Genomic DNA, 21,281 nt, shown 5'->3' with positions numbered 1-21,281 from the left:
TATAGGCTTGTCTCCCTAATACTCACCCTTCTCCTCTAACTAGCGCGTCATGAGGTAATAAGGCGCTCACTCATTTACATAAAGGCGTTTAAGAATCCCTCAGTGATTTTCCTGGTCTGGCAGGTAGCTAAAAAAAATTTATCGTCCAAAAGAACCTGTAGCTTGGGAGTTCCTGTTGTGGCTCAGTGTGTAACAACCCTGATTAGTATCCATGAGGATGAAGGTTTGGTCTCTGGCCTGGCTCAGTAGGTTAAAGATCCGGTGTTGCCATGAGCTGCAGTGTAGGTAGCAAATGCGGCTTGGATCTGGTGTGGCTGTGTCTGTGGTGTAGGACGGCAGCTGCAGCTCTGATTCAACCCCTAGCCTGGGAACTTCCATATACCTAAAAAGCAAAAAAAAAAAAAAAAAAAGAACCTATGGCTTGATGGCTTCATTGCTATTAAAAAAAATATGTAATGGCATCTTTAAATGACTCAGAGTTGACCTATATGGGCCACTTAATAAAGATATTATCTTGAACTTCTTGAATAAAACCTTTTTGGTCCATGAAGGAAGTAGATTTACTTAGCGTCATGCTGGGTGTAGGGCATTCCTTTTGATTTGCCAAGTACCCACTATGGACAGAGCACTTAATCAGGAATTTATCATCAGTTTACTATTCTTTTCGTCTCGATTCTTGACTTTAAAACTAGAAACTTATTAAATATCAAGATAAGGTGGAGTGGCACAAAGTTGGTAACCTGGCTTGGGAGCTGCTCGCCGTGGCTCAAAATACAAGTGGAGGTTAGAATGGCAGTTTGGACATGATCTGTATTAGTGCTTTCTTCTGTCAAGGGAAGAAGTCAAAGATGAAAGTAGGCTTGTGTGGACTAAAGAACTTTACAATATTGCCAGCGTGGGTGTAAAGAACCAAATTCAGCTCCTCGTCAATGTCTAGTCTTGCCGTGTTGTTCCCAGAGAGGATCTGGGGTGATCAAGAAAAACTGGAGCTTGGTTAGGGCTGAGGTGGTTATAAACTGTCAACAAATTCCATTCACTGCAAGCAATCCTCAGATGGGCTGCCTCTCTAGTACCATGTATCCATATCTCAGGGCTGCTTTTCTCTCTTTCAGGAAACTGAGGAGAAAAAAACGTAAATAGATTTGCCAAAGCCAGCAACCTACAGAAGAATCTCCTTCTGAATTTCCAGCTTCAAAGGACAAGATGAACATGAAAACACACAAGTTTTCAAAGCTATAAAGACCTTTTGGGAATGTTTATAAAATTGAGCTGTAGTGCCTTGCTCTTGCATTAATTTCCAAAGTAGGCATACCTTCTAAATATAAAGAAGTGCAGATAATTTGTTTCTACTCAAGGTAAGAGCAATGCCTTGTATTCGTCACCAGAAAGTTCTGATGCTGATAAATCTATCTGACTGCTCTTGGTAGAACCACCACTGTACCTCTTACAGAGCTAATATTTTTCCAGGAGTTTTAGTACAAAAATGCTTCTTGATTGATTGGATTCTTTATCATTATCAATTGATAAATGACCTAACATGTTACTAATCTCAGAATGAAATGCCCAGAGAGTTGTCAAAATAATTCCACTGGATAATTGCTCTGATAAAGGCTTATCTTAATATTTTCTAGTGAAGTTTGTTAGTGTTTTCACCAAATTAAGAACATTATGTAGTTTTACAGTTTGAGGTTTTGGAATTACTAGAGTTGAGTGTTAGCTTCTTTGCTGAATAAATGCTTAAGTGTTTCAGTCTTATTTTAAAGTTTCCAAATGCCCCAGATAGAGCTGGTCTTTGGTTCCCTAGTATTTATTCTTTCATTTAGGTGAATGATTCTTAATATGAGCTGGTTTTAAATCTCATGTGATGGAGTTCCCGGGTGGCGTAGCAGTTAAGGATTTGGCATTATCATTGGCTCACGTTCAGTCCCTGGCCCTGGGGATTTCCGTATGTTTCAGGTGCGATCAAAAAAATATCTCCTGTGAGTTTTAAAAAAATATGCTTCCCTGAGCCCGACTTAGACAAGAATCTCTGTGCATAGGTATGAGACCTTCTAAAAGCTCAGCAGGTGATTTTAATATATTGTCAGGTTCCAGTTTAGGCTAACAATCCAGAAATGAACTGCCTCTAAGCACCACTATTTAAAACAGCCAAGACCAGGAAATAAACCTAAATGTCTATCTTTATGGATAAAGAAGATGTGGTACATATACACAATGGAATACTACTCAGTCATAGAAAAGAACAAAGAAATGCCACTTGCAGCAATATAGACGCAACTTGAGATTATTATCCTAAGTAAGAAAGAGAAAGACAAATACCATATGATATCATGTACATGTGGAATCTAAACGATGGCACAAATGAACCTATCTACAAAACAGAAACAGGTTCACCTTGTGGTTGCCAAGAGGAGGGTGTCTGGGGAGGGATGGAGTTGGAGGTTGGGGTTAGCAGCTGTTATATACAGAATGGCTCAAAAGTAAGGCCCTATTGCATAGCACAGGAAACTATATTCAGTGTCCTATGAGAAATCATAATGGAAAAGAATATGAAAAAGAATGCATATATATGTATTACTGAATCATTTTGCTGTACAGCAGAAATTAACATGGCCTTGTAAATCAACTATGCTTCAATTTTTTAAAATGGAAGAGAGTATCAGAATCCAGCTGGTCCTTTCTTCCTCTCCCCTCTCCTGGGTGCCTGTACTGGATGCGGACAGCTGCCCCTCAGCATATATCCCTCCCTCTTTGCCTGCCTGGGCTGAGAGGGCTGGGAAGCTGAAAAGTCCCTTCCTCCACTCTCTTGCAGCTATGGTTCTGGGTACAAATTTGCTAACTCTGACAAGACAGCAATTTAAGAATAGCCGTCTCCTGCTGCTGTTGCTGTGGCCATGTCCAGGTCTCAGAGATGTGACAGCTCAGTGGCTGTCAGGTGGCTGGGCTCAGGACTCCAGGGTCTAGTCCCCAGCTTCCTGGCGTGAGAGGCAATTATGCTAACAAAGGTAGTGGCAGGAGTAGTGCAGCCACAGCTCCCTGACCTCTGGACTGTCACACAAGGGAGAAGAAAACACATGTCTATTTCACTTGAGTCACTGTTTTAGGGTCTGTTGTGCTGCGTGTGTCTCCCCCCACATTCATATGTTGAAGTCCTAACCCCAATCTGAGGGTAACTCTAGGACTCTGGAATGTGACCTTACCTAGAAACAGGGTTGTTACAGATGTAAATCATTAAGATGACCTGATAAGAATGGGCTCTAATCCAGTGTGACTGGTGTCCTTATGAAAAAGGGAAATCGGTTCAGTTTGGGAAGATGAAAAAGTTCTGGCAATAGACGGGGCAGGTGGTTGCACAACAGTTTGAATATCCTTAATGGCACTGAACGGTGTGGCTAAAATGGTAAATTTTATGTATATTTTACCAGTTAAAAAAATACAGGTGAGGTGAGAATTAGGACATGAAGACAGATATATGCAGAGGAAAGATGATAGGAAAAGAAGGAAGAAGACAGCCATGCACCAGCCAAGGACAGAGGCCTGACACTGACCCTCACAGCCACTGGAAGGCACCAGCTCGGCTGACACCCTGATTTCAGACTTTCAGCCCCCAGAACTGGGAGAGAAGCAACCTCTGGTTTTTGTTTGTTTGTTTTTTGCTTTTTAGGGCTGCGCCTGTGGCATATGGAGGTGCCCAGGCTGGGGGTTGATTTGGAGCTGCAGCTGTCAGCCTACACCACAGCCACAGCAATGCAGGCTCTGAGCCATGTCTGTGACCGACACCACAGCTCATGGCAACGCCAGATCCTTAACCCACTGAGGGAGGCGGGATCAAACCTACATGCTCATGGACACCAGTTGGGTTCGTTACTGCTGCACCACAATGGGAAATCATTCAGTCTCTGTTGTTTAAGCCCCCCTGGTCTGTGGTACTTTGCAGCCCTAGCAAACTAATTCAGGGTCTCTGTTCAATAGCTTAGACTGTACCTTAATACAGACCCCAAGAGACCCACCTGAAAATAACCGTGATGTGGCCCCCATTTTCCTTGTCAAGGAGGCAACTGGAAACTGCCAGGTGGATGAGAAGCCCATGAAATGCAGCCCCCAAACAGCTTTAGAACTGTTCTAGTTTCCTTCATTGTTTATGGCTGAGTATTATTTCCACCGCAACTGTGTGCCCTCCTGAAATAGTGACTAGATCTGTTAGAAACTTTCCAAGTCACATCATCACTTAGTACAAAACCACCTGCTCAAAGCTTCCGGGGTGGAGAGAGGGGGTTCAAAACATGAAATTCCATACCAGTTTTTATTGGTATTTAATTTATAAAGGGATTGAAAAAACTGAATGACAAAATGAGTCATTTCATGTCATGTTTTTAAAGAAGGTTTGATCACCTAGAGGCCAGACACATGGCATCACATTTTCTCTGCTCTAAAGATGACTATAGGAGTTCCCGTTGTGACTCAGTGGTGAATAAACCTGACTAGTATCCATGAGGATGCAGGTTCGATCCCTGGCATGGCTCAGTGGGTTAAGGATCTGGCGTTGCTATGAGCTGTGGCGTAGGTGGCAGACTTGGCTTGGATCCAGTATTGCTGTGGCTGTGGCATAGGCTGGCAGCTGCAGCTCTGACTTGACCCCTAGCCTGGGAACCTCCATATGCCTCGGCTGTGGCCCTAAAAAGACAAAAAATAATAATAATAAAGATGAATATAGCTATACATTATGGACTGTTGTACTGAGTAAATGATAATCCTCAGAAAATACCCCAGGCTACAATAATAAAAGTCAATTAAAATGATCTCTACCTACCAGCTCTCTAGAATTTAATTGACTCTTATGTGGTCTTATCTTGGGACCAACAAAATGAATAATTCTAAATGACTGCTCTCCAGGAGGAGACAACTGGTTTAAAATACTCATTTTTTTAGACTCTATTGTCCTTGACATCAAGGGTGATATTTTATTCTCTATCAGTTCCACATGACCTATATGGAATGTCAGGAAAGAGAGATTTGTTCAAATAACTGGTAGAGTCTTTTCTTCCACATAATAATTAATGAAATATGTGAGCTGTTGCCAAGCCCCAACAGATATAAGCTCTTTCCTGCCAGGCATTCAGAGACTCAAAGCATGCCTTCAAAGTTACAGCAACTGCTAAGTTGTGCTTAGTATGAGCAAGAGCTTGATGCGTGGCTCTGACTCTACCCTGTTGTAGGAGCACAGATAAAATACCTTCCCACAAAAAGCCCATCAGGACTTTAGTAAGGCTGTAACTGTACTGGTGGCAGGGAAGTGTCTGCATGGGCTGGGGAGGGATGTCATGGCACCTTTGCAGCCCATGACCCAACCGGCCACGGAGACCCCAGAGCCACGAACCCTTCCCAGGCCTTGCCAGACACCATCAGGGATCTTTGTGCCTGCTTTGGCAGTACAACTGCTTGCTACGCAGCTGGAGTAGTAGAAGCCAGTCATTTGCAGTCATCCTCTCAGCCCTGAAATCCATGGGCTCCAGACAAAAGGCATGCCTCTTCTCCCCATCTCATGAATTCACCAGTCTGCATTTCTCCCCCCACACTGGGCATTGACCTTGCCTCTCTTCACCACCTCCCATCCCCTGGTGCTGCCGGGATCCCTCTGGCCCTGTACAGACCACCCCTACATCCTCCAGGCTCTTCAGAGAACTGCTCTCCTCTCATATTCTTCCCCTAACAGAAACTGGACTCTCTCAAGGACAGAGATTCTGGGGTGGCTTTCTCTTCTCCCCATTGTCCTCCATGGGGCCAGAGGGGAGGGAGGGAGGCATTCTCCTGGCCATGCTTCCCCATTAATCTTCTAGCTTCCAGGAAAATCTCCCCCTCCCTTCAGCATCATGCCATTCCTGCTTGCTTACCTCTGACTCTTGCCTCCTCCCTGGTCTTCTTGTACCAGGGGCACATTCTCTTTCTCCACCTCTAACCTTGCCTTAAGCCAAGGAGATTTGAGACTGCTTGGCTGGGTTTGGGATTGGCCTACGCACACTATTGTACATGGGATGGATGGTCAGTGGGGACCTGCTGTTTAGTACAGGGAGCTCTACCCAATATTCTGTGATGACCTATATTGGAAAAGAAGCTGAGAAAGCATGGATGTGTGTATATGTATAACTGAATCACTGTTGTACAGCAGACATGATCACAACACCGTAAATCACCTATCCTTCAATAAAACTTTAAAAAATGAAAAAAAAGAACACCTTCAATAAAACTTTAAAAAATGAAAAAAAAAAAGAAACACCTAGAACAATGTTCACCTGGTATAATACTGATCATCATTATTCCTGGGAAACTGGATGATTTTTTTTAACTTTCTTCTTTGCAGCTCATGGCAACACTGGATCCTTAACCCAATGAGCAAGGCCAGGGATCAAACCTGCATCCTCATGGATACTAGCCGGGTTTGTTACCACTAAGCCACAATGGGAATGCCCTCAAAAGTTTTTTGTTTCTTCTTGACTCCTGTGACTATCTTCCACTTGTTCCGTTCTTACTGCTTAACTATTCCTTAAAAACAAGCAAACAAAAAAACCCCTCAAATTTGTCTAATTGGTAACTGAAGATAGAAGCCTTGTAGTCATCCTTGAGTTCTTCTTCTTTCACTTCCATCCAAACAAGGGCCAAGTGCAGGTGGTTTTGCTTCTGAAATACTTTTTGCAATTCTCTCTTCATCTCACTACCTGCCCTGACTCTGGGGCCTCGTTCTCTCTTACCTGGACCACTACTGTTGTCTTCACCCCTGCACCCCAGTTTCATGTGGCCCCCATGCTTACCTCCTCCAACTGTGCAGCATCTCCCACAAGATGACGTCTGATCTCCTAACTCTGAATAGCAGGCTTCCCAGCATCTTGTCTTTCTGTTCTCTGCCTTGCACATTGCACACTAATGACACTGAACTACACTGGTTCCCTGCACACATACTATGCTGCTTCTTGCCTTGGCTGGCATGGTTCTCTCAACCTTCAAGGTCCCAAATCTCATTCTTTGTCTCAATGATATGGCTCCTGCGAAGTCTAGCTTTTTTCTCACCCTGCCTCCCCATTCCACCTTCCAGGCATTGATAAGCTACTTTCCTTTCCTTACACAGTAAAATCCTTCTATGTTTACACAGGTTACTTAGGGAAGTGTGGTCACTAGCCTCCCCCATTACACTAATAAGCAGCTCATGAAAGGCAAATATAACTGTTATAGTCATGATGCTTTTCCCAATGTGAAACACAGTACCTGAAACACCGTTGTTGGCACCCAATAAATGACCTGAGTACAGTCATCATGCAGTTCAATGGAACACAAATGAATTAAGCAATGAAAAAGAAGGCTTACTTGTACTGGATGTTGCTTTCCTGTAGGAAGGCTAACAGGGCTCGGGACCCATTTTGGGGAATATGGACATCAGTAACTGTTCCCTCTGATATGTAGGAGATACTGCTGGGCTGCCACAGGTCCACCTGTAGTGCAGGAACCAACCTGTAATTCACATTCAGTGCAGGTGGGGAAAGATCCATGTCAAAATGTCAAACACGTTATCTTGTTTGCAGACAGCAAAACCAAACACATTTTAGAATTAGACTCAATGCTTACATCATCAGGGCAAAACTATTGATTTCGATTTCAGTGTCCCAATTATATCACATCCATATAGAATTTGATCATAACTTACAAGTAATAAAGACCAACACATTCATGTTAAATGAGATAAAATAGTTTTAAGTATGACTTTGATTTTGTCTACAATTATTTATTGCATAGTTATTGAATAATAAGAAAGAAAAAGATAAATGACCTTTCATCTTACTATACAAGCAAATTGTGGTAGCTTGACAACATTGGTAACTTTAAATGGAGCATCTTCCAGTTGTTGCCTCATCCCACAACCTGTGCCATTCACCAGTTTCTACTCAGTCTTCACATGTCAGTAGAAACACCCCTTTCTTGGGGGAGCTTGTCAGCCAGGGCAGGGCTCCTTGTTGGATTTCTTAGAGCACCTCGTGCTTCTTTCATTCTGTAACTGCCTCTTACCAAGATGTAAGCTCCATGAGGGCAAAGGATTTGTCCACTCAGTTACCACCCTGTTCCAAGTGCCTATTACGATGCCTTGTGGATATTAGCAACTCAACCATGATTTGCTGTGTGAGTGTGGATCCCATGGAATAATTCACCACACACTCATCACACGCTGAGTGTTTTTCAGGAAAGCAAGAGCCATGTCGGTTTGGCTTATAGTATGTCCCCAGTGCCTTGCCCAGTGCTCCATGCCTGGTAGGAGCTGCACATTCATTGAAAGGATATCTGAACTCAGCTGGGATGGAGAAGAGCCCCATCTTCTGCACAATCCAAGAGCTACTCTTTCAATTAGGCACAGTTTGTCTTCACGGTCATGTGTATGTCTTCCTGCATTTCCAGTCTTAGTCTGTTGCAGGATCTTGATCTCTGCAAAGACTTTATCTGATAAGGTTTAGTTACTTTATCTTCACTTAGGTGTAAGTGTGTGTGTTCTACTAGGGAACTCTAGAGACAAAAATACTTTGTGACTCAAGGAAATACATCTTTTGTGGTATAATTTCTTCTGGAACAGGGAAGAGAGGCACTTATTTTGGGGACAAAGAGTTTACCTGTTTTCTTTCAAGCAGCTGACTCCTTGACTAACTTACAAGGGCAACTCTGACTCAGCTAAGTTGCTAGTCCAACAAGCACGGAACAACAGAAGTGCGGGGCTGGGAGGGATGCTGAGAGGTCATTCTATCCATCTGTCAGCCCTTGGGCAAGGATACATCCAGGACTGAACCAAACTGTCCCCAATGGAAGCATCTAAACCACATCTTTCATGTTTCCCAAAAAGGAGAGTTGACAATATCCTAATTTAACTCAAATCCACATTTAACAAGATTGTCAGACATTTTCTTAACCTTTTACACTGCAGAACACTTTCATCTTTTTCCTGTTCCATTCTTCAGCAAGGAATGGCTGGTTTCTTGCCTTTGTGAGATAAAGCACATTTGTATCTTCCACTTTTCTCTATAGGTTAGATTTTCTAATCCTTTAATCGTCTTTGCCTCTAAACCCATTGCAGAGACAGATTTTGATATTCAAGTATATCACCTAATACCTGTGGAGATGAGGAAATTCTGCTGAATTTAGAGTGTGGAGAGCCACAGGAACCTGAAATATCTGAATAACCACTCTGGTGATGAATCTGTAAGTGTTGTTTTCTGGGGCATATGCTAAAATAAGAATCTTCATCCCACAGAAGAGTGTAGCTCCCCCATAGGAAAATTCTGTGGAAGAAACAAACCCTATGGCCTGACCTGGAGAAAGCTTCCTGGGAAAAGTCACCAGAAAGCAGTTGGTCTGAAAGCAACTGACAAAAAAGAATTTGCAAAAATTGGGAACTGTATTTGGTTTTGATATTAGGAAAGTAAATTAAAAGGAACAGTCAGCTTTTCTCCAGTAATCTATTAGGGAAAGGGTGCTTGGATAAGTAACACGGATATTTCAGTCTGGGGTGCAAGCAGATGCCTATACCAGGATAATGCTCTGTGAGACTTGTAAAGTGCCACCCATTTTATAGGTATTTTTCATCTTATCAATAACACTTTGAGAGAGGAGTTAATTACAGATATATTTCATGAACAAGAAGACTCGGGATCATAGAGGCAAAGTCACTTTCCCAAAGATGCATAGGTACATGCAATGGTGACACAGGATACACCTAACTCCAGTATCCATAATTTACTGACTGGGTAAATTTCTCAGGATTTCCTGAGACTATCCCAGAATAAGAAGCAACTTCTAACTTTCTGACTTAGTGTTGGAGGGGGTATGGTTGGTGGGTCTCACATCCTGGTCTTTCCTGTTACTTTTTTTTTTTTTTTTGCCTTATGAATTATATGAAGGTATTTCAAAGTTCTAATCAGCTCACTTTGAGAAGATTACCATCAATCATTTCCTTAGGGTCTGATCCCATTTGGGTAAAGTGATGGACAGTCTCTGAACCAGAAAGCTGGGTGACCCTGGATCATGACAAAGTATCAGCAGCCTGGTCAGGATGGCCTAAGGCCACTTGCCAACCAATGGTCTCAGGTCTTCACTGCCAATAGCTATCTGATATTGCAAGGAAAAATGCTCCTTTGCAGAGCCTTCTGGCTTTGGAACCTGGTGGTTATTCCTATGCGCTTCTTACCTTATATGACTACCAGCTATAGTCAGGTCTATTCAAGAGGAGGAGGCAGCTTAGTGTGAAGGTCAACATCATTTACTTGAGAATCCAACAGCTCTGTGCTGGAATTCTATCTCTAGAAGCAATGGCTGTGTGACTTTGGAGGAGGTTTTAACATTTCATAAAGTTAGTTCCCTCAGCTCTATTGTGAAGATAATTTAAAAACTTACCCACAGATTTTTTTTTGGGTAAGAGTAACTGGAATAATAGAAGTAAAACAAATATCAGAGAGTCTGACACAGAGTGACCACTAAAAAACTATTAACTATTTGTTATTGTTATTTGGAAAGCATATGGATGGCTAACATGGTGGAGCAGGAAGACCCTGAGCTCACCTCCTCCCAAGGGCACAGCGAAATTATAGCTATTGATGAGAATGGCCTGAAGCCTAGCAGAAAAAACTTTCCACAACTAAAGATATAAAGGAGAAACCACGATGAGACAGGGTGGAGATGGGTATATTTAAGACCCACTGCTTTGGGAGGATAACCACAACTGCAGGGGTTCTTCCCAAGGAACAAGGGGTCCAAGCCTCACATCAGGCTCTGGCAAAGAAAGATGAGCCTCCAGAATGTCTGGCTTTGAAGGCCAGCATAACTGTGACTCCCCCTGGGCATTTAGACACTGACAGCAGCCAGTTTTGGGAATTCGTGGCACCATGAGGACACTGGGGGTGGCAAAATCCATTTTGGAGCCCTCCCTCTAGACTATTAGTATGAGGTGCTAACCTGCCCACCAGGTGGTCAGCACTAGTCCTGGGTCCCGAATTCCCCCACCCAGCCCTCCAACCAGCTGTGCCTGGACCTGGCTCTGCAAACCTGTGAGCCAGCAATCCCCCATGAGGCAGTGTCTGGTAGCCAGCTGGATCAGGGCCAGCCATCCCCACCAGACTTCCCACAATAGTTGGCCCCACCACAACAGAAGCGCCCACACAGTCCCCCTAGGGAGTGCCCCTAGAGCATATGACTCTGGTGACCAGAGGGTAGTGCCTACTGGTACATGGAGGACATTTATTTATTTATTTATTTATCTATCTTTTTGCCTTTTCTAGGGCTGCTTCCCGTGGCATATGGAGGTTCCCAGGCTAGGGGTCCAACCGGATCCGTAGCTACTGGTCTATGCCAGAGCCACAGCAATGCAGGATCCGAGCTGTGTCTATGACCCACAACACGGCTCATGGTAATGCTGGATCCTCAACCCACTGAGCAAGGCCAGGGATTGAACCCACCACCTCATGGTTCCTAGTCGGATTCGTTAACCACTGTACCACAATGGGAATTCCAGTGTAGGACATTTCTTACAAAGGATCATTTCTTCATGATGGAGAAACATAGCCTACCTAATATAGAGAAGTAAAAACAGAGTTAGGCAAAATGAGACAACTGAAGGATATGTTCCAAATGAAGGAACAAGGTAAAACCCCCAGGAAGGACTAAGCAAGGTGGAGATTAGCAATCTACCCAATAAAGGGTTCCAGGTAAGGATCTCAGTGGTGCTCATCGAACTCAGGAGAAGGATGGATGAACACAGGGAGAAGTTCAACAAAGAGTTAGAAAATATAAAGAACAGAACAGAACTGAAGACTACAATAAGTGAAATTAAAAATACACTAGAACAAATCAACATAAGATTAGATAACACCGAGGAATGGATCAATGAACTGGAGGAGTAGTAGAAAGCAACCAAGGTGAACAGAAAAAAGAATTTTTAGGAGTTCCTGTCGTGGCACAGTGGTTAACAAATCTGACTAGGAACCATGAGGTTGCGGGTTTGATCCCTGGCCTTGCTCAGTGGGTTAAGGATCCGGCATTGCCGTGAGCTGTGGTGTAGGTCGCAGATGCGGCTCAGATCCCACGTTTCTGTGGCTCTGGTGTAGGCCAGCGGCTGCAGCTCCAATTAGACCCCTAGCCTGGGAACCTCCATATGCCGCAGGAGTGGGCCTAGAAAAGGCAAAAAGACAAAAAAAAAAAAAAAGAATTTCTTAAAATGAGGATTGTTTAAGAGACCTGTGGGATAATATGAAACATACTAACATTTGCATTATAGGGGTCCTAGAAGGAGAAGAGGGAGAGAAAAGGTGCAGAGAAGTTATTTAAAGAGATGATAGCTGAAAAATTCCCCAACCTGTGGAAGGAAACAGACATGCAGGTCTAGGAAGCCCAGAGAGTCCAAAAAAGATCAACTCAAAGAGGTCCAATGCATTGTAGTTAAAATGGCAAAAGTAAAGGAAAAAGAGAGAATATCAAAAGTAGCAAGGGAAAAATCAACTAGAAACTAGAAAACAAGGGAACTCCTAGAAGATTATAAGCTGACTTTTCAGCAGAAACTCTACAGGCCAGAGAGAGTGGCATGATATATTTAAAGCAATAAAAGGAAAAAACCAACAACCAAGAATAGCTGACAAGGCTATCATTCAGATCTGAAGGAGGGATAAAGAGTTTTACAGCCAAACAAAGGCTAAAAGTTCAACACCAGAAAGTCAGCTCTATAAGAAATGCTAAAGTGACTTTTCTAAGTAGAAGGGGCCACAACCAGAACAGTGAAAATTATGAACTGAAAAATCTCATTGGTAAAGGCAAATATACAGTAAAGGTAGTAGATCAACCACTTATAATAAAGCTCATAGGGGAGTTCTCTTGTGGCACAGTGGATTAAGGATCCAGTGTTGTCACTGCAGCATTTCTGGTCGCTACTATGGCATGCATTCAGTCCCTGGCCTGGGAACTTCCACATGCTGTGAGGTCAGGCAAAAATAAAAGATAAAGCTCATAGAAAGATTAAAGAGCAAAAGTAGTAAAATGATCTATATCCACAACAAATAGCTAAGGGATGCACAAAACAAAAAGATGTAATGCATGAAGTCAAAACCATTAAGAGTTGGGTGAGGGGAGTAAAAATGAAAGGTTAGAATGCTTTTAAGAGATCATCAACTTAAAAAAAAACATCATTCATATACAGATTGTTACATATGAACCTCGTGGTAACCACAAACCTAAAATCTGTAATAGATGTGCACACAAAGGGAAAGGGAGTTTCTGTTGTGGCGCAGTGGAAACTAATCTGACTAGTAACCATGAGGTTGGGGGTTCAATCCCTGGCCTCGCTCAGTGGGTTAAGAACCTGGCGTTGCCATGAGCTGCGGTGTAGGTCGCAGACGCGGCTTGGATCTGGCGTTGTTATGGCTGTGGTGTAGGCCGGCAGCTGTAGCTCCAATTGGACCCCTAGCCTGGGAACCTCTAAATGCCACGGGAATAAATAAAAAAATGAAAAAAGGGAAAGGAATTCAAATATAACACTAAAGATAGTCATCAGATCACAAGGGAAAGGAAGCTCCTCTGGGGTGGGGGAATCTGGAAGCAGTGAAGTTCTACCTCCCATGTTTCTGGTTAAGATGAAGAATATGGTGAGACTGTCCCCTTATTCAGAGGGAGTAAAACCTACAGACGGCTTTAAGTGGGAGGAAGCAATAAACAAACCAAGAGCACTAACAAAGCTGGAATGTTCCCAGCACCAAGCCAAAGAGCTGGATTTGAAGCCACTGCGGCGTGGGGGATGAATTCCCTACACTTTGGGGTCTGACCCCCTAGAATTAAATTCAGGCCCCCTCCTTTAACATCTGTGTGATTTAGGGCAAGTTCCTTAATCTCAAAGGGCCTCACTTTCTTCATCTGTAAAGTGGGTAATAAAGATGCTTCTTCATTCATCAGTTTTTGATAATGTTAATTGTTGTTATTATTATGGGGTTATAGAGATGAAAGAAAATGCAGTGAGGAAGAACATGAATTCTAGAATAGACAGGCTGAGTTTGAAGCCAAGTTCTACCACTTATTAGCTGTGTGACTTTTGGCAATTTACTTTAGCTTCCTGCACTTTAGGGGTTATTAATAGTATAGCTTTTATTGATTCCTTAAGCTTATTTTTTTGTGGTATCTTTGGTTTTGGTATCAGGGTGATGGTGGCCTCATAGAATGGGTTTGGGAGTGTTCCTTCCTCTGCAATTTTTTTGGAATAGTTTCAGAAGGAAAATTCCTTAAGCTTAAGTTAATTAACTAATACAGACAAAGTACTTAAAATAGCACCTGGTGACTAGGAGGCATTTGTTAAATAACAAATGATTCAAAATTCGGAAATAATTTTCTTGCAATAAAAAAAAAATAATAATTCAGCCCAGCACTCATTTCATGGCTCTTCTGGTTCTTGTACTGTACCTATGTTTTGATCTGGTCCAGCCTCTATGAAGCTCTCACCTGTATTTTAGGCCCAGAGTGGATTATACACCTGGCTCAGGTGTCACTGGAGGGGCAATTAGTGTGCTCCAGCAGCTTCAGGGTGAGTTTCACATGAGGATGTGGGGGGACATCGAGAGGATCCTACAACTTGCTAACAAACTGCCTGTCTTCCAGCTGCCAGAGGTAACACGGAAGAGCACAAAATCCTCAACAAATTACGAGCAAATTGAATTCAACAATACAGTAAAAGGACCATACACCATGATCAAGTGGGATTTTCCCCAGGGGTACAAGGATTCTTCAATATCTGCAAATCAATCAGTAGGATACACCACACTAACAAACTGAAGGGAAAAAACCTCTTCTGGTACGTTTATTCCTAGGTATTTTATTTTTATTTTTTGATGTGATGGTAACTGGTATTGCTTCCCACCCTTAGGCAGTGACCCTTAGAGAAATGTTTTCTGGAGAAGTTGAAACAGAGGGACTTTAAAGCAGTGATAAAGGCCACACAAGTCTGGGGTATAATGTTGGATGGAAAACAGGTGGGTTAAGGGAAAATCTCCACAATAACTGTGTACTTTTCTTAACCAAAACAAGAGCACTGACAGCAGGGATCTATACTCCAGGCAGGAGACTGGAAAAAGCATCCCTTACCAAAGAAGAGCAACTTGAGGTTGTCATTTAGGGGTACTAATGAGCTATTCACTGGGTGAAGTGAAGTCAGCTCTTGGACATGTCCTTCCCCCCACCCTGCCATGGAACATGTCTTCCTGTCAGCTCCTACCCCCACCCCTTTTCTGAGATGTGCAACACTGTGTAAGTTTAAGGTGTCCAGCATATTGATTTGACACACCCTTGTATAGTGTGTTAGCTAAAACCTCCATCAGGTCACATAATTAATTACCATTTCTTGTTTGTGGTGAGAACAGCTTTTCCATGGTGGCTGCACCAATTTATGTTTCCACCAACAGGGCATAAGTGTCCCCTTTTCTCCACATTCTCACCAACACTTACTATTTCTCATCTTTTTAGGGATGGCCATTCTAACAAGTGTGAAGTGATATCTTCCCGGGGTTTTGAAGTGCTCTTCTTGCCAGCTTTTCAGTGCCCAGCTCTTATTGTAAATGTGTAGTCAAGACTCACCAGATATTTGTTAAAATCCTCCAATAGGTAACAGAGATACCAGAAAATAGAAAAGAGGAGTTCAGAGGAAAAAGAGATAATGCGGGGAAGACAGAGACGATGATTTCAAAGAAACTGTAATTAATAAGTACAATGAATGTTTCTGAGGTAAGGGAAGATATAGTCAAGAAAGAACAACAAAATGCTTTAACAAAGGAACAATTCTAGAATTATGAAGAGTAGAAATTTATAACCCAATAGAATAATTAGAAAACAAATTTGACAAAATTTCCCAGAATGTAGAATACGGTAAAAAAGATGAAAAATACAGAAAATATAAGAAAATATGCTAAACTGTAAGTCCACTATCTGAAGAACAAGAGAGTCATAAAGACAGAATAGAAAGAGTAGAAGAGAGATCATTTATACAAGAATTTTCAGAACTGAAAAACATGAATTTCCAAATTAAAAGGGGTTACTGAATGCACAATGAATGAAAATAGATCCAATTACATCCTCATAACAGTTCAGAATACCAGGAATAAAGAAAAGATCCTAAAAGTTTTTAGATAGCTTATGTTAATGGCCAGCTAGCCATGGGACTTAGATTTCCAGCGGTAGAGAGAATTAGGTAACTTCAACACTCTTCTGCTGCAAGATAGCTAGAAAACACAGAATAAAACATAACTTCCCTTTAAAAGTAGAGTGGAGCTCCCCTGAACATAAGGCAAGTTCCCATAAGCCTAAAATACAGAAGAAAATGCCAATTAGAGCGGTGTGTATGTGGGCTATGATGGTAGTTCCAGGTCCAGAATTGCAGGAATCTGCTACAACCACACAGGGAATAAGTTTGAGATCTGGGCCCAAAGTTCAGAGTTAGAACTGAGATTCTAGCATAAAACTGGAACTTAAAAAAAAAAAAGATGAAAGAAAAATAAACTACACACCAATAAAATCTGATAAGGAGGCACTTTGTTGTAATAAATGCAAAACCTCTCCAGATAAAGAGGTGCCCCCAAGCCAGGCCATGCAGAATTCTTTGATCTGAAACCTTGTTGAAGAGTTCATGAAAAAAAAATTATAAAACACAGGAGCAAGTTATCCACTATAAGTAAAAACCAACACAGTCAACACATAGCAGAATTATTCAACTCAAGATCTTCATAGTATCTAAGAGAATGGCTAGAAAAGTTCCTGCAAAAGAAAGGAAATGAAGGAATCTTAGAATATCTGACTTTGAGATATGTGGATGTGGTTATCAATGCATGTAGATGGAATATTTAAGACAATTACATTATTAACGGGAAGAGTAAAGGAGCTTCAAAGGAGGTTAAGTATTTACAAGGCAGAAAAACACAGAAAAAAAGCATCAGAAGCAATAGTTTCCAAAAAGAAATAAGAAAATATGTCAGTAAATATAGTTGATTAAAAAGGATTACAGTCTCTGGTTTAAAAGAGCATGTATGTTGGATAATAAAAAGTTTTTTCCTAAGTACTAGTTATAAGAGACATAAAGCCACTGAAAAGAATGGAAAAAGATATACCATGCAAATTCTAAAGAAAAAAAAAAGCTGGTATAGCTTTATTAATAGCAAAGCATTTAGGGCAAAACCATTTTTAGGGATAATAGCATATACATCTCACTCTATATAATGTACATATATAAGAATATGTCTATCTATACCTATATACATATGTATGTACATATGTACATCTATATATACTGATAAAATGCTCAATTTACCAGGAAGATATAAATACTACCAATTTGAATGCAGCTAACACAACAGCATCAAAATGTGTAAGGCAATAATGGACAATATCATAAGGATTGTAAATTATAAATCCTCCATTATATCTCAGTAGCCAAAGGATCAGACTTCCTTCCCAAGCATACACAGAATTTTTTTTTTTAATTAACTCAATACCAGGCTACAAAATAAGTTTCAACAAATGTCAGAAAATTCTTGTCAAACAAATGTTCCCTGATTACAGTATAATTAAATTTAGAAATCAATGACAAAATATATCTACATTTTAAAATTTAAAAACAGACTTTAAATAACTTGTGATTAAAGAAGACACTGTAGAAATTCCCATCGTGGCTCAATGGTTAACAAATCCAACTAGGAACATGAGGTTGCGGATTCGATCCCTGGCCTCGCTCAGTGGGTTAAGGATCTGGCATTGCCGTGAGCTGTGGTGTAGGTTGCAGACGCGGCTCGGATCCCATGTTGCTGTGGCTGTGGTGTAGGTTGCAGACGTGGTTCGGATCCTATGTTGTTGTGCCTCTGGCATAGGCTGGTGGCTACAGCTCCGATTGGACTGCTAGCCTGGGAACCTCCATATGCCACAGGAGCAGCCCAAGAAATGGCAAAAAGACCAAAAAAAAAAAAAAAATTGGTAAAATTAGAACAAAATCAAAACTAAATAGGACATTTCTAAGAGAGAAATTTATGACCTTAAATGCTCCTGTTGCAGAAGAATAAAGACTAGAAATTGATGAGTCGTATGTCTAAATCAAGAAGTTAGAAAAAGAACAATAGTACAAACTACGAAACAATGGAACACAGGGCATAATAAAGAGAGGATAAATTGATGAGATGGAAAACAAAAGTAATCATGAGGATAAACCAAATCAAAAATTGGTCTTTGAAACATATTTAAAATTAAAAAATTGTTAGCAAATCTGAAGAATAAAAGATTGAAGATTCAAGTGACCATATTAACAATGAGAAAGTGATAGCCTGAAGAAAATAATGTTAAGTCAATCTTACTTATAACATAGGTGCCAACCTTGGAAATGTATATTAGCAAACTAAATATAGAAAAAGGTATTAACATCATGACTAAATGCAGCTGTAATGTAACAGTAGAAAAACCTATTAGTATATTTCTTCATATTAATAGTAAGTATTAAAGAAAAGAAATCATGGGGAGTTCCTGTAGTGGCACAGTGGAAATGAATCTGACTAGGAACCATGAGGCTGTGGGTTTGATCCCTGGCCTCGCTCCGTGGGTTAAAGATCCGGTGTGGCCACGAGCTATGGTGTAGGTTGCAGATGTGGCTTGGATCCAACATTGCTGTGGCTGTGGTGTAGGCTGGCAGCGGTAGCTCCAATTTGACCCCTAGCTCTGGGAACTTCCATATGCTACAAGTGTGGCCCTAAAAAGGAAAAAAAAAAAAAAAGAAATAAACCATATGATCAAATCAATACACTTAGAAAAATAACTTTTCAAATTCTACATGTATTAATTATAACATATCTGTAGGACTTAGTACTGAAAAAGTATACTTCCTTAGCCTATTAAAGAGTATTTACCAAAAATCTGTAGCAAACATTTGTATGCAAAGGTAGGGTTAGAACCATTCATTTTATTTTATTTTAGGGTTTTTTTTTTTTTTTTTGTCTTTTTCTAGGGCTACACTGGCGGCACATGGAGGTTCCCAGGCTAGGGGTTGAATGGAAGTTATAGCTTCCGGCCTACGCCAGAGCCATAGCAATGCCAGATCCGAGCCGCGTCTGCAATCTACACCACAGCTCACGGCAATGCCAGATCCTTAACCCACTGAGCGAGGCCAGGGATCGAACCCGCAACCTCATGGTTCCTAGTCAGATTTGCCAACCACCAAGCCATGATGGGAACTTTTTCTTTTCTTTTCTTTTTTAAGGGCCACACCACCAGCAGCATGTGGAGGTTCCCAGGCTAGGGGTTGAATCGGAGCTATAGCTGCCAGCCTACACCACAGCCAAAGCAACACAGGATCAGAGCCATATCTGTGAACTACACCACAGCTCACAGCAATGCAGGCTCCTTACCCACTGAGCAAGGCCAGGGATCGAACCTACATCCTCGTGGATATTTGTCGGGTTTGTTAATCACGGAAACATATTTAATGGGAACACCTATTTTATTTTTTTGATTTTTAGGGATGCACTCACAGCATATGGAACTTCTTCGGCTAAGAGTGAATCAGAGCTACAGCTGTTGGCTTATGCCACAGCCACAGCAATGTCAGATGTGAGCTGCAATTGTGATCTATACCACAGCTTGCAGCAACGCTAGATCCTTAACCCACTGAACAAGGCCAGGGATTGAACCCGCATCCTCATGGATACTAGTTGGATTTGTGTCTGCTGTGTCACAGCAGGAACTCCAGAAGCATTCATTTTAAAGTCAGAAACAATCATACTGAGGGGCACTGCCAGAAAAATAAAGAAAAGAAAAGAAAAAAAAAAAGGCTAAGAACCAGAAGAAAAGAAACAAAACTGTCATTATTCACAAACCACTGTCTTCAGAGAAGGCAAGAGAGCCGATACAGGTCAACCATGAGAATTCAAAGATTAGCAGCATTTAGGGATATGAAATTAAAGTAAATGTACACACTCATCAATGTATTGATCGGCCTTGAAATATCTTCACAAAAATAACAATAAGTGAAAAAGCAGGTTATAGAATAGTAGGTATAGGTGATATTGGTAAAATAGTGTCATAGAGGAACCCAGCCTCCATCCTCCAACCAAGATTGACAATTACACTTCATCTGGCCCAGGCTGGCAAAGCTGAGTCGTATAGCAATGTCTGGGAACAAGGAAGATTGATACGTGTATTTGTAAACGTGAGTGCTCGCTTTTCTGTGTGCTCTTTCTAGCTGAACAATGACTTAGTCTAGGCCCAGTAGGAATGGGGATTCATTTAGGTAGGATTTTCTTTTATTTTTTTTTATTTTTTTTATTTTCCCACTGTACAGCAAGGGGGTCAGGTTATCCTTACATGTATACATTACAATAGGATTTTCTTTAGATAGTACTAGAAATGGTGCTTTTGTTAATCTGATTTCTGGTTTAGTTGAAACAAAAACCATTCAGTCTCATAATTTTGTATATCCTGGATGAAATGGGAGGTAAGAGTGATGGCTTGCCCTTATAACCTCACCTCCACTCCTCTCTCTTGGAGTCAGATCATCTGCCTGGGACAAGAAAATGGCTGTAGGATATGAAAGACAATAATTAGAAAGACTAGGCACACTGGTAGTCAAGTATACCTCTTTCATATTGAAGACAATTTTTTTTTTTTTTTAATGGCCACAATTGTGGCATAAGGAAGTTCCTGGGCCAGGGATTGAACCTGTGCCTCCACAGCAACCTGAACTGCTACAGTCTGATTTTTTTTTTTTTTTTTTGCTTTTTAGGGCTACACCTGCAGCATATGGAAGTGCCTAGGCTAGGGGTTGAATCAGAGCTGCAGCTGCCGGCCTATGCCACGGCCACCGCAACACAGGATCTCAGCCACATCTGCAACCTACGGCACAGTTCATGGCAATGCTGGATCGCCAACCACTGAGCGAGGCCAGGGATCGAACCCACATCCTCATGATTACTAGTTGGATTTGTTTCCACTGAGCCACAAAAGGAATTCCTATGCAGATTCTTAACCCATTGTGCCATAGCAGGAACCCCCAACTTTTAATTTTAAAAAGAATTTAAAATTTCCAAATGTTCACCTGACTAAGATTTTTATACCACCAAGAACATTCATTCCTGAAGTGATAGTTTCGTTTGCATGACTCTAACACCCGCCAATATTAAAAAGTTATACTTAGGTAAGAAAAAGAAACAAAAGCCATTCAAATCAGAAAGGAAACTCTCTATTTACAGATGACATGGTATTGCATA

General features: G+C 41.4%; 1 protein-coding gene and 1 long non-coding RNA gene across 4 annotated transcripts in view; one reads left to right on the top strand and one right to left on the bottom strand.

Annotated features, from left to right (window-relative positions):
• The window catches only part of LOC110260281, a 91,254-nt gene extending 89,867 nt beyond the window's left edge, over nt 1–1,387 (top strand). Inside the window, exon 3 of the long non-coding RNA XR_002343273.1 lies at nt 1,113–1,387. This is a non-coding gene — a long non-coding RNA (uncharacterized LOC110260281). The remainder of the gene's footprint in view (nt 1–1,112) is intronic.
• The window catches only part of CPA6 (carboxypeptidase A6), a 254,242-nt gene that overhangs the window by 75,929 nt on the left and 157,032 nt on the right, over nt 1–21,281 (bottom strand). For all 3 annotated transcript variants that reach the window (XM_021089270.1, XM_021089271.1, XM_013996693.2), the window contains one exon: nt 7,357–7,481. In XM_021089270.1, coding sequence (XP_020944929.1) covers nt 7,357–7,481 — 125 coding nt within the window. The remainder of the gene's footprint in view (nt 1–7,356; nt 7,482–21,281) is intronic.

Source organism: Sus scrofa, chromosome 4 (genome assembly GCF_000003025.6).
Source record: "Sus scrofa isolate TJ Tabasco breed Duroc chromosome 4, Sscrofa11.1, whole genome shotgun sequence".
Lineage (NCBI taxonomy): Eukaryota > Metazoa > Chordata > Mammalia > Artiodactyla > Suidae > Sus > Sus scrofa.
This window is presented reverse-complemented; position numbering and strand designations above follow the sequence as displayed.